Source organism: Chenopodium album, chromosome 23, assembly GCF_948465745.1.
Source record: "Chenopodium album chromosome 23, dcCheAlbu1.1, whole genome shotgun sequence".
In the NCBI taxonomy this organism is placed as follows: domain Eukaryota; kingdom Viridiplantae; phylum Streptophyta; class Magnoliopsida; order Caryophyllales; family Amaranthaceae; genus Chenopodium; species Chenopodium album.
This window is the reverse complement of record NC_137856.1, coordinates 27683169-27697824: the sequence shown is the minus strand read 5'-3', so window position 1 is coordinate 27697824 and position 14656 is coordinate 27683169. Positions and strand designations below refer to the sequence as shown.

Sequence of the window (14656 nt, the reverse complement as noted above, 5' to 3'; positions counted from 1 at the left end):
GCGCTAGAGTTCACTATATAATCACAACATAATAAATCTAGATCCCAGTAATATTGATGCAGCTTTTCCAATTAAAAACCCGACGAAAACCTTGATCGTTTGTGATGGGTCAGCCCTCAGCAGAGCATCATAATATATCTTGGGGAAGTGGGGGTAGGACCGCATAACTACACTTTTAATTGGTTATATTCAACAAGGTTACCTAAACCGTTTAGAACCTTGAAGCTAAGAGTAATAATTAAACATGCGGTGGTTAATTATTCAACCAAGAATTACAAGAGTTGTAATCAGTAAAGAGTTTACTCACCTTGAAAATGTAATGGTTGATTGCAGAGCCTCATTCTGGTTAATTATTGCACAAATAAAGGATCTTGGAATCACTTAATTCAAGTTGGGATCACTTAAATTGAATAGAGTGTTTTAAAGTTACCAATTTAATTCGCTTATGGTACTTTAAATTTAATAAACATAATTGAATTTTGCGTTTACTTATAAGTAACATGTCGTTCTAATTTTATTATTATATGTAATCTCCTCGATTGAAAATAAAGTTGAGAAACGTTCTCAAAAAGTTTAAAAGATAATCCATAAACCTATATTCCAATTTTGCTAAGATTGTTCTAAAAGGCAAGTTTTAGAAATCCATGTCACAGGTCTAAGGTTGGTTTTATTCAAAATGTTAGAGTAAAATACCAACACATCTTCATTTTGAAAAATGTTTCAAGGGATATAATGAGATGAGAGGTACAAACCCTCCAAAAGACAAGTATAAAAAAAATCCAATAAAATCTCTTATCCTCAATATGATTGAATATAAGAAAGTGATTGGAAATATCTATCAAATGACAATATTCTTCATCTACTTTATATAGAGTTTAATACTTGATTAAACTCAAATATAAATAATGTAGAATAGACTTAGCAAAATCATGAAAAATGCTTAAAGTAGTTGAGCAAGGTATCATTTTGAACCTATGAGAAATGTTCTAAGTAGCTCAACGGGAAAGATTTAGGAATATATGAGGATTGCATTAAGAAGTAATGGGCTAAGAAATGCAAACAAGTTGCTACTTCTCAAACCTAGAACTACTTATATGCTAAAAGTTGTTATGAACAACAAATGTTTCAAATTAAATGGACCAATTCCAATTGATTAGAAACTACCTCATATAGTTGGAAGGTAAAAGAATGGAAATGTTCCAATTTAAGAAGTATACTATAGAAATTGATTTAGCATATTGCTACTTCTTGGACATATGATGTCTTGTTTAGATCACTCATTGCACAATCTGGTTGAACTAAAGGAAGAATTTAGCTAAAGGAGGAATAAATCTACAAGTTTAGAAGCAAATGTTGCTACTTCACAAGTAGAATCTACAAGTTTGGAAGAAAAAGTTGCAACTTTACAAATAGAACCAGTATTTCACCACTAATAATTGGCTAGAATTAAATAAATGTTATTCATTCTTGCCATTATCAAAACACCATTCAATGTTAGTAATGACTAAGCATCGAAGATTAAAAAACGTGGAATAAATGTTATTCTATGCTTTTTTGAGTCATAATGTGTTTTGAATTGCTAAATAGGTTTAAAGTTCTATATGATAGAAATAATTAAACAATTTCTATATATATAAATTGTCTCTAATATGTCAATTAATTCAAATGAAAATGAAAATTGCATGCGGAAGGTCCAAAGGGATGGACTTTCAATATCATTAGATTGTGAATCCATTGATATATGTAATTATCATTCTAATTTGAAATTTTGACAAAGTCACCATTTAGAGAAATGATGATGCGAACTCAAGGTTGAATACATATCGATGCAAGAAAACCAAAGGTTCAAAGGTTAGAGACGGATAATGAAACTTCATTTGTGATACGATCACTATTTATGCTTAGTTGAAGCATGGAAGTGAAAATTTTGAAAAGTTCAAAATGTTCAGTATGAAGTTCAGTATCAACTTGACAAGATAATAATTACACTACAATATGATTGTAATTGTGAAAATTTAAGTCAAGACATGTACTTGGCAACACATTCGAAATATTGCGATATGATCGTAATAATGAAAATTTAAGCCAACACATTGATAAACATCCAAGAGTTATAAAATCGTTTTACAACAAACTCCAAAAGCAAACCTTGTGAAGTGTTTATGAAGGAAGCTATCAATCTGTATGAGATATATTTTGATAATGGATGTAAATTACCTATCTTCCAACCATTGTTCAAGGGATATACTTTTAAGATAAGCTACAAAACTAAACAAAAACTACATAGGTCAAATCAAAATGTAGCAAGGCTTCATATGTGATATGGATAAGAAAACTTCTTATTAATTCTTTCTACAAAACAAGGAATAAAACATGTATTAAACCGTTTGATGCACGTTCGATTCTTACATAGAGCACGGGGTACTACTACACAACAATACTTAGCACAAAATGTTTGTTGCTCAAGTAGGTGCCCTTATGGAAATTGTTCCAAAAGGTCAAGTGGGAGTAGTGTAAATCTCGAAAGAGTTCGAGGAAAGCAACAAACAAACATGGTTCAAAACCATGGTTGGTTCACCCTATGTTAAATATGCCTCCTCAAAAGGCAAGTGGGAGTATAAGAATCTTGAAAAGTTCGAGAGCCTTGAAAGAGTTCAAGAAAAGTGATTTCGAAAATCTCGAAGAAATTTGAGAAGTTATCGAATAACAGCAACAATATGAGCATGATTCACCTCATGTTACAAATGACAACGCGTGGTCTCATTAAGTGTAATGGGATTAATAACCATGTGTCGAAGGTAGTACATTCCAAGTGCAAATCCTCTACTGTCGTTTCTCATTGAAAACTAAATAAAGTTGTTGTATGAGTTTCAATTGTTGCATAAAACCCACAATGATGACTAGCATATGTAAAACTTAGTCAAAGAAATATGATTTCATATTGACTAAGAGTTCTAAAACATTTATTTTGGAACATTATGATTATGCAAGTAATAAAGATTATTTGACAAGTTATGACTCCATATGGTTTAAAACCATGAAATCTGAAATAGATTCTAAGTCTGTAAGAATTTGTGTGACACTTGATTAATTTGCCTAATTGGGTGAAACCCATTGTAAGCTAAGCAGACAAGAAAGAAAAATGTTTTCTAACTAAAGCAAAGACTTGTTAAAGGATTCAACTAATTCATAGTATGACTATGATTACAATGAAACCTTTACATGTTGCAAAGATCTATTAAAGATATTTAGTGATTTCTACCTTATAAGATTTGGTAGATGGATTTCAAAACACTTTCTTGAAATTGTTCATGAAATAAGATTTGTATATGATACAATCAAAAGTTTGGAGATCCAATAATCCTAGGGATGTATAAAAGATCCATAATGGATTGAAGTTAGCATCAGGGAGTTAATGTTCTTAATTTTGTGAGTTAATCAAATCGTTTGATGTTCTCGTAAAATGAAGAAAAGATCTTGTATGTACAAGGTGTTTAGTGGGAGCTATGAAGTCTTCTTGTTCTAGTACAGAATGCAATTATTGAAGGATCAAGTAATGGCTAATGCATTTTATATGAAAACCTTGAAGAAGAAGAAGATGAGTACATTTGGGATTCAAGATCTATAGAGATAAGTCTCGAACGATGTTTGGTTTTTGGTTAAGAAGCTTATATTGATAAGATTCTTATAAGGTTCAACATTATATTGAAAAGAGTTTCAATCCCATGTGACATGGCACGTTGCTTAATGATTCAATACCTTGAGAAAGGTTGATGAAATTAAGACTTTGAGTGATGATCCTTATGCAATTCGCAAAGGATGCATCATGCACAAGCCATGGACTATACTCGTCTATTTGATTCGCGTGTTTTAAAGAACAAGTGATGATAGATTTCAATCGAAATCCAATGTAACGTTGGAATACAAATTAGAAATTCCTAAGTTCATTCCTTGCGAAAGGGCGAAGGAAAATTCTTAGTGTATGGAGATGAAAATGATTATAAGATTTAGAAATTGCAAAGTTCGTGTCTATGAGAATGTCTCATGAACTCTACTTACTGAACCCCTTCCATGACCAAGGTATGAGAGTCATATTAAGGTTTTTTTGGATTGAAGCAAGTTATGTAATTTTAGTTGTGTATGTTTTGAAGAAAGCATATTACAAAAGTAAATACATTAGCTTGCAGAATTATGTTTATCAATTGAAACAAAGTTTCAATCTTATTTAATCGTGGTTTCAAGATTAAATAAAATGTCCAAAATAATTATGAATTGATGGGCTCACTAGGTTGATGACCTTTTGAATGAAACCCCACATGTGAACTAAATTCATACATTATTTAAGTTCCTAGTTCGGAATCATTAAACTGGACATAAATGATTTCACAAATTAGAACTAGCATGTTAAGATTGATTGGATAGCGCAGTTTCATGGGCTATAGGAGCGTAGTGATGCTCGGTCAATCACATGGATATGCATGAATGATGCATGATCGAACTATAGACCTACTTTGAAGTTCAATTATAGAGCTTCCGGATATATTAGTGGATTCCTTTGACATGAGTGGAACACTGATTCCATTCAATGATTGATTTAACTGTGGTACATTCAAACGTCTAGCCGTAACTGGAGATTATAAAGGATGTTTCCCGGTTACTTCATGAGTTGAGTGGGAGCTTTGGTTGCCATAAGATTGGATTGAGTCTACCTATTTAATTAGGAATGTGTCTTGGCCCCTTGAAGAGGGAGAATTCAGAAAATGCATGGCCGTGCTCAAATGGATTACATAGTAACCATTTGTTTTGTAATTCTAATTCAGATTTCAAGAAAGATTTGTAGATTAATATGATCACGACTTGAGATGCAATCATATTATCAAATCGACACACATTGACTTAAGGAATTTGAATATTGCGCACTTGTCTCAGACAAGTGGGAGATTGAAGGAATTATGTCTTCGATAAGTGCAATTACTAGATATATCACTACAAGAAAACAAGGAAATAACGACGGACTACTTCCGACGGACCAATTATTCCGTCGGAAATTTCGAATTTTTCGACGGATTTTAATTCCGTCGGATATTTCCGACGAATTCTAAAAATCCGTCGGAAATTTCCGACGGAATAAAAATCCATCGTAATATATGGGCTTTCCGACGGATATTTCCGTAGGAAATTACTTTTTCCGACGGATTTTTAGTCCGTCGGAAATTTCCGACGGAATTTTCCGTCGGTTTTTTTTTTTTTTTTTAAAAAAATCAACCCTAGAATAACACTCCTCTCTTTTCCGCCTCTTCTCTTCCTTATCTTTCCTCTTCTCTCTCCTCCCCTTCTCTTTCTCTGAATCTCACTCCCCTTCTCTTTCAATTCGTTCTCACTCCTCTCTCTGATTCTCTTTCAATTCGTTCTCACTCGTTCTCCTTCTTTCGTTCTCTGAATCTCACTCGTTCTCCTTCTCTATCTCTCTTCTACTCTACTTTCCCCTCAAATCTCCCACCATAGCCGCCATCAACAACGAACAACGAACAACACCAACATCAACAACACCATTGCCGGCATCAACATCAACAATAATATTCATTTATTTCGCCCTTACTCTCTCTCTTCATGCTTAAAACAAAGGTTTTTGGGTCAAATTCGACCATGAAAACTCTAGATCTAGAGTTTTTATGGTCGAATTTGGCCTCTTAAACCCAATTTCGAGGTTATGTGTGGTCTAATTAAGGTATGTATTTCGTTTTTTTCAATTTTAATTTTATTTTGTTGTTTTATTGGAATTTTTTTTTACAATTTATGGTGGTGGTGGGTGGTGGCTGTTGGATGGAGACCGTATTTGTGGGTTGCGTTCGGATTTTAATTTTTTTTTATTTTTTTGTTAATTTCTGGATTGTGATGATTTTTGGTGGTGGCGGTGGTGATTTTAGGTGGGTGGTGGGGTGGTAAATATGGTTAGGTGGCGGTGGTGGTTGTAGGTGGGTAGTGGGGTGGTGGATCTGGTGTAGGTGGCTGGTGGGTAGGGTTCTGGTGTGGGTGGTGATACGGTTGGTGGGGTTGGGTGTGGGTTAGGTGACTTGGTGAGTTGCTGGTTGTGTGAGGTGGGGGTAGGTGGTGTGGGGTGACGGCTTGCGGTGGTATAGCGTGGCGGTGGCCTTTTTTTTTTTGTTTTTTTAAAGCATTTTCCGACGGAAATTCCGTCGGGCATTTACGACGGAATTCAATTCCATCGGAATTTTACGAGGGACTTTGCCGTGCTTGAAAATGTTCTCGGCGGACTGAAATCCGTTGGAAATTCCGTCGAAAAACCCATTTACGACGGAAATTCCGTCGGAAAAGGGTGTTTTTCCTACAACAACTTTTCCGACAACCGGTTACGACGGAATTCCGTCGCAAATGGGTTTTCCGACGGAAAACAAGGTGTTTCCGACGAAGAATTTCCGTCGCAATCAACCTGTTTTCTAGTAGTGTATCAAGGATCACTATTATGGAGATAATAAGTTCATTCTATAGGGTCGTCAATATCTGGTGCTAGATATGATAATTGATCTTTGGGTTAGTTAAATAGCCCAAAGCCTTATAGAATGGATCCTATGAGGTCACACAACAAGGGTATTGGGTTAAACAAGTAAGAGGCCCATTAATGGGCCTCATGAGATTATGACATACCATGTAGAGTGTTGGGCTAGAGTTGTGTGTTTAGGATAAGGGTTTTGGGCTTTTGACATGGGCTCTTATTTAGAGATGTGATCTATAAATAAGATCCATGCCTAGGGTTGCACGCAAGCAGTAACAATTAACATACAGTAGATTGTGAAAGAAGCAACCAAGCCCCAAAACCCTAAACACTCTCCTCACTCACGGCCCTCCTCTTCTCTCTCCTTCACGTCCGTACGTGCGGCGCCCCTCATGGTGGCTCGTGGTGTTCGTCGTGGTGGTTTGTGGTTAGCTCGTGTCTCTCTTCTCCGTTGAAGGTTGATTGAAGCGTTCAATCACGACTAACTAGCATTAGTGGAGGTTTAACTTGTGCCCGTGGACCAAGTAGAGGAATCACGCTTGGGGTTCTTTATCTCCCATTGTTCTTGCTCGATCGCACGTGGAATCACGCTTCAAAGGTACGATTATTTGTTCTTTATGTGTTATGCATTAGATCCTTGGATTAGGTACTGTATGAATATGATTCATGTTATTTCCGCTGCGTAGTACCTATAAACTCCTACAAAGGCCCCGTACTATAAACAAATATCAAAACCCTTACCCTTTGAGAGAGGAATCGAGAGATCTACGAGAGTTGTAACCCCACAAATTATCAATGAAATAATTGTTCCCGTATATTGTTCTACCTCTTTAATTATGTATTGCAGGTTTGAATTTTTATGGTTTACAGTAACCTCTATGTTAAATGTTGTCAAAATTAATATAGTTACCTTATTTTTCTGTATGGTGAGCTCTATGTAAATGTTGTCAAATCTAATATATATATATGGGAGTTTTTTTCCGAGTTTTTAGAGAGCCACATAGGATCTAATTGTCTTAGTGTGCCAAATAGGATTATAAATTTTAGTAGTACCAATTAAATAAAAGATTATTAATATCTTTTATAATAAAATAATTCAAATGTCACGTAAGAAATATTGGGAAATGAGATTTTAAAATTTAAATTATAATTAAATAATTCAAATGTCATGTAAGCAATATTGACGAATGAGATTTTAAAATTTAAATTATAATTAAATAATTCAAATGCCACATAAGTAAAATTGACGGATAAGATTTTTAAATTTAAATTAATTAAATATAAAATATTGTCTTTTCGTATTAGAAATTTTATCTAAATACATAACCAATTTTAGCTCATTAATTAAAAAAATTTGTTTTAAAATATTCAAACAAACCGTGCATTGCACGGGCTTCAGCTAGTTGATATAGTTACCTTGTTTTTTTTTTTTTATATATATAGTGATCTCTATGTATATGTTGGCAAATTGATATAATTAGTTAATTACCTTATATTTACACGACCCGGCTGACCCCTATACTAATGCTATCAAAATCTATACAGTTACCTTATTTTGTGGGTTGATTATTTATTGAACATTCAACCGCTATGATTGCCATAAGCTTAAGTTGACTAAGGGCCTGTTCACATTTACTGAACTAAGCTGAACTGAACTGAACTGAACTGATTGGAGCTGAACTGAACTGAGCTGAAATGAATATTTTATGAGAGAGGGAAATTAAGAGCTGAACTGAACTAAACTGATTGGAGCTGAACTGAACTGAACTGAACTGATTGCAGCTGAACTGAACTGAACTAAACTGAACTGAAATTAAGTAAATATGAACAGGCCCTAAATAGATATAGCATGTGTAATGTAAACCCATATTCATAAACAATAACAAATTGTCTCTTAAATCTTGCTGTAATATTTATACTACCCAGCTAAACCCTATACTAATGCTATCAAAATCTACATAGTTACTCTCTCCGTTTTAGAATAATGTTCCTGTTTCATAAATCGATGTAAATTTTTACCCAATTTTGACCGCAAATATAATTAATCTCACACTAGCAAAAAATATAAAAGTTAGATTTTAATAATATACTCACCAATACGAATCAAACTAGATCTCACATGACTATATTTATTCTTATAAATTAAGAGAAATTTAGAAGGATTCTTTTTTCCTTAAAAAAGTCAAAAATTCCATACAAGAACATCAATGTGAAACGGAGGGGTACCTTATTTTGTGGGTTGATTATTTATTGAACATTCAACCGCTAAGATTGCCATAAGCTTAAGTTGACTAAATGGATATAGCATGTGTAATGTAAACCCACATTCATAAACAATTACAAATTGTCTCTTAAATCTTGCTGTAATATTTTACAAGTCGAACGACTTTTCGAAACAAATAAAATATATTGCAGTAACAAATATTAAATACAAGTTGAATTGAGTTTTCCAAAAAAAAAAAAAAAAAAAAAAAAGGAAGTAGTCAAAGAGAAATGCAAGTTGAACGAGTTTTCTAGAACAATTTTTGTTGAGCAAATAAATGAAGGATAATGATATATGTAACTCTTCTCGTCAAAAAAAATGATATACGTAGTATGTAATTCTTAAGGTCATATATAAGCATTAAATATGCATTCTAAAATGGAATTAAGGTTGAGAATTTATGATAAAATTACGTACAAATCGATGTAATTAATATTAATTTATCTTCAATATTTTCTTATTTAACTTATACATATTCAGTAGGGCTACGTTTAACATTTTCCATTTTATGAATTACAAGTTGAGTAAGAAATATGAAAATTATGGAGCGCACAAACGAACATGGGGGCCACTATCCCACTATATGGTAGCATTCCAGTAACTTCTTTATTAAGAGCGCGAGCAACCAAAGAGAACTAAACCAGCATTTTTTTTATGCCTTTTAATCTCACCTACAATTACAAATCTTTTGTCACAAATGGCAGAAGCAATCATATTGCCGATTGCAAAATCAATAATGTTTAAGATTGCTTCATTCACCGCCGATCTAGCCTCTTCACATGTTGCTGAAGAAATCCAAGCTGCCAAATCGGCTAAGGAAGATCTAATAGTCATAGCTCACGTGCTCACTGCTATTTCCGCAGTCCTCCATGACGCGGAAAAGAAGCAATACACCAACGATTCCATGAAAGTTTGGCTAAGAGATCTCAAGAGTCTTGTTTATGATATTGATGATCTTTTGGACGAAGTGGCCTTCGATGGTTTACAACGCCGTGTCAATGATTGCCATTTTCGCCGCCAGCTTAGGTATTATTTTTCTTCCTCAAATCCCTTGATTTCTTCTTTTCGTTGGAGTCACAAAATAAGAGACCTCCGTAAACAACTAGAACTTATTGTGAAAATGAAAGAAGATTTTAATTTGACCAAGGAACCTGTTGAGTACTTAGTTGATGACATCATGAATCCTTTTGATGGAATTGCATACGTCCATGTACCAGATATTGTAGGAAGAGATGATGATAAACAGAATATATTAAACAAATTGACAAACGCAATGATAATAGGAACCTCCATGCACTTCCTATAGTTGGGATGGGTGGGATTGGAAAAACTGCATTAGCTAAGTTGGTGTATCAGGATGTCCAATTCTATGATCTAAAGTTGTGGGTATGTGTTTCAAAAGAGTTTCACAAAACCAAAATCATAGAGGACATTCTGAAAAGTGGTGGAGTTGAACTTGGTGACAATACACCCAATCACCGATTATATAATCCACTAATAGAAAAGCTCCATAAATTGCTAAATGGAAAAAGGTTCTTGCTTGTGCTGGATGATGTTTGTGTAGAGGATTTTACGGTGTGGCAAGAGCTAAAGAACTTGCTAGACGTTGGTAATCCTGGAAGTGTAATTTTGATCACTACAAGAAGTCTGAAGGTTGCTTTTATGATTGAGACAATTAGTTCTTATAACTTGAAAAGTCTTTCAGAGGATGTTTGTTGGTCAATTTTCAAGAAATTGGCATTCAAGGATGATGAGGAAGACAAATATCAGAAACTTAATGAGATTGGGCAGTCTATTGTTAAAAAATGTTGTGGCATCCCTCTTGTTGTGAAGACCTTGGCGAGTTTGTTGAGAAGTGTAAGAGATGAGCAAGAATGGCAACGAATAAAGGATATGGAAAGTTTTATTGAACTTGATCAGCATTATGATAATGTCATTCAACTATTAAGGTTAAGTTATGACAAACTTCCATCTCACTTAAAAGCGTGTTTTGCTTACATGTCACTATACGGGAAGAATGTGAAACTTTCATCAAATAGTGTACCATATTTGTGGAGCGCGCTTGGCTTATTGCCAGTAGAAAAGAAAAACGAGAATATTTGTTTATTGGAATATTCTTATTTCACAGAACTGGAATCGAAGATCATTATTGATGAAGATAAAGATCTGGATTCTCACGTTGATGGTGTTTTATCCCACTGTAAAATGCATGATCTTTTGCATGATCTAGCTGTGAAAATTATGGGGGAAGAACTATGTTTTGTAACTTTAGATAAGATGACAGGTTTAGACTTTGCAAGACATATTGTTTGGGGATACGAGAGTTTTGGTAGGTTAAAAGATAAGGAGTTTCCTAAAGAGCTTCTCAAAGCGAAGAAAGCCCGCACGTTTCGATTTGGTTATCAGATGAATCAGCATATAAGTCGATCCTTTCTTGAGGGAATTATATCTAACTTCAGCTGCTTACGCATCTTGGAATTTGGGAATCTTTGGTTTGAAGAATTGCCAAAGTCAATAGGGAACTTAAAGCGCTTGAGACATCTTAACATGTCAGGGAATCCTATCATCATATCTCTTCCGGATACAATTTGCAATCTGTTGAATTTGGAAACATTTCTTATCCACGAATGTGAAAAACTAGAAATGCTACCTAGAGATTTGTCTCAGCTGCAAAACTTAAAGAAATTCATGGTGACAACATGCTTGCAAATGAGCTTGATTGGCATAAAGCTCATCGAATTGAGTTCTCTACAATTCTTGTCATTTCATTCATGTCATGGATTGACATCATTGTGGGAGAATGATAATGCTGGGTATCTCACTTCTCTTCAAAGTTTGCACATCTACAATTGTCCGAATTTGACAAGTCTTCCAAATAGTATGATGGGCCTTGTTAACCTTCAATACTTACTAATTACAAATTGTGCAGAACTAAATTTGGAGATAGGAGAGGGCCTTCAAGGTCTTCAAAGACTCCGCCTAATGTGGATCGAGAATTTGAAACTGACAAGTTTGCCAAATGGTATTCAATCTGCTGCAAAATCACTTGAATATCTCATAATAAAAAATTGTGGAAGTTTGGTGAAGCTTCCGGAATGGTTCGATCATTTTATCCGTCTACGTACAATTATAATAATTAATTGTCCTAAACTGTTGGGTTTGCCCAAGTCATTTTGCCAGCCTTCTTCTCCGAAACAGCTATTCATCAAGGATTGTCCGTACTTATAAAACAGGTTTCGGTTTCCATACCCTCTTGTTATTTACTGCCTGCATTCTATTTGCTTGACGAACATTGACTTTGAGCATTATTTTTTACAGTATTCTTTTGCTTAAACATAAACTTGCATTAAAAATAAAAATAATGTTGATAATAATATGTTGTTGATTTATGTGGTTTTATCTTAATGTATTCAAGGTAAGAAACACACGCATACGTGTGTGCGATATAAAAAACTAATTGGTTTCAAAAAAAAAAAAAATACAAGTATATATATATAAGAAACTAATTAAACTATATTCTCCTCTTTATCAAAACCTTTCTGAGTTACTATCAGTTTGTTCTGTGTAAAATAAATAAACGATAATAGTAAAAAAATTAAGAGTAGTTTCAGTTATTATAGGAATATAGGGGGTGGGAGCAGTTGGAGTTAAGGTAACAATCGAGGACTAAACTTTTTTATTTTTCACTTTTTGGGACCTTAACTTTTTTCTTTCACCCTTTGAGACCCGTGGTTAATAATCATCCAATTTAACCCAACTTAAAAAATTTACTAACCTACCTAAGCATTAAAGCCTAGTTTATCATGTTTTTATTATCCTTAACTGACGCCTAGCATGATGCATATTAAATGCCGAAAAAAAAAAACTAAACCAGCTTTTTAACACAGGTTCTTAGATGGCAAAGTTTCAAAGTTGTCTTCCATTCATCGTTTTAACAAATTGTAGAACATCTTTAATCAAGTTGAGCCATCTTGAAACAATTCATTTAATAATACAATAAAGTTATCTAAAAACTTGTTTGCTCCTCACAACTCCCACATAAAGATGGATATACAACAACAATGAACCTTTTTTTTTTTTTTTTTTTTTAACCACAACAACAATGAACCTCAAGTTGTGGATAATGTAATCCCAAAAATGTTGTAAATTAACAACAAACCTAGATAAGCCACATGCCTGCTAACAAGTAACAACTATACAGGACAGGGCTTCAAAGTTCAAACCAGAAAATAAAAATTTGGAGCACGTAATCAAAGCACATATCAACTCTCACATCCTTGCTAATTAGAGTTTAAAAAAAATTGTTCAATAATTTCAAACCAAAATAAGTTGAAATGGAACCTTATTTAATAAAATTGTTCAATAAAAATTGTTTCCACTTTTTTGTTGTCAGTTTTCAAAATTATTATGATTTTAATAAGTCTAAATAATTTTTGATCCATTATGTGACATATATAATATACTTTTAAAAAGCAAAAAACTAAAAAACAGAAAACCACAACGATGCTAAACGAACCCTTAAGATTATATGTTCAAATTTGTGAAGTCAAAATTTGCGAGGAAAAAATAAAACAAAAAAACTTGATAAAGGTGTACTTATACGGCCAATACGGGGATATCAAATCAAATTATATAAAGCAAAATGATTTGAGTACGTGAGTATTATATACTTCCTCCGTTTTCTTTTACTTGCAACACGCCTTTTAGGCACGTAATTTTAGGAGATGATTAGTGAGGGTAAACGAGCGATTTTTTCAATATAATTTTTACACGAAGATTAGAATAGGGTTAAGTGTTATTTGTAAAAATTATAATGAATAATTTATCCGTTTACATTACATAAACCCGACCTCAAAACATGTGCCACAAAGCTGTGTTGCAAGTAAAAAGAAATGGAGGAAGTATATGGTAGGTTACACTTGAATTATATAATATCATTTGTGTGTGTATTTATTTTCATAAAGGGATATATATTTAGTGTATTTGACCATGATACTTACAATTATCTGTTGTACAGATTTGGGATAAAGGTCCATTTATTCAACTGGACTATTTGTTTCAGTGAAGATGGATGTTGTACATGGTTGCTTGCCTCAATGCAATGACTAGGTTTGCGGAAGGTTCAAGGAAAATAATGTGTCTTCATGTATGAAATAAAATTCTTTTGTTAATGTGAGTCATCAATTTGTATTTCCATTTATAGCATAGTGGATGATGCTATGCAAACTATTTTTTAAGTCATTATAAGGAGTTACGTGGTTTTACCTTACTCTTAAAGTGAGGGTTTTACACGTGACGAGCATGGTTAATTTGGTGTACATTTATGAATGTTTGAGATATATATTTGTTACAATTGGAGTGAAATGTAAACAAATTTTACTTCTAAATAATTCACATGAGAAAACACACAAGCAGGTGTGCAATGTGATTGATTTACAATTAGTACCTATTATATACACCTGGAGTACAATAGATCATGGTTCTCCTTACAAATATGTTTAAGTTATTTTGTGTACACTTTGTGTTATTTTGCTTAAATGTTGTGTTATTTTGTTACAACAATATGTTATTTACTTTTTACTTCAACCTCCATTCATGCTATTTTTAATTTACAAAATAACAAGTACTTATTTAAAAGTAACATGTACTAGCATATAAATTGAAATAATAATAAGTTTTACATCAAAATAACATTAGCAACTTTGAGTTTAAAGAAAATCGAATACTTCAGGAGGTACTAAATTTCTTGACATGAATACATTTGAACCCTTAAATGGATTCAAATAAATTAATTTCTAAGAAACCCAGAAAATTGGAAGAAGAAAAGAGGCGATAGAAAGTGTCTTTGATTTGGAATTGGAGTAGTGATAGGAAGAGAC

At 33.4% G+C, this 14656-nt stretch overlaps 1 protein-coding gene across 1 annotated transcript; it reads left to right on the top strand.

Annotated features, from left to right (window-relative positions):
- The first annotated feature begins 10088 nt into the window (after positions 1 to 10088).
- LOC145607258 (putative disease resistance protein RGA3) lies at positions 10089 to 12005 on the top strand. Its single transcript, XM_081662974.1, has one exon. It carries the CDS (start codon positions 10089 to 10091, stop codon positions 12003 to 12005), a length of 1917 nt encoding a protein of 638 aa, XP_081519100.1.
- The last annotated feature ends 2651 nt before the right edge of the window (positions 12006 to 14656 follow it).

Coding starts and splice junctions, on each gene's coding strand:
- LOC145607258 (XM_081662974.1), top strand. CDS start 10,089: ATGGGTGGGATTGGAAAAACTGCATTAGCTAAGTTGGTGTATCAGGAT.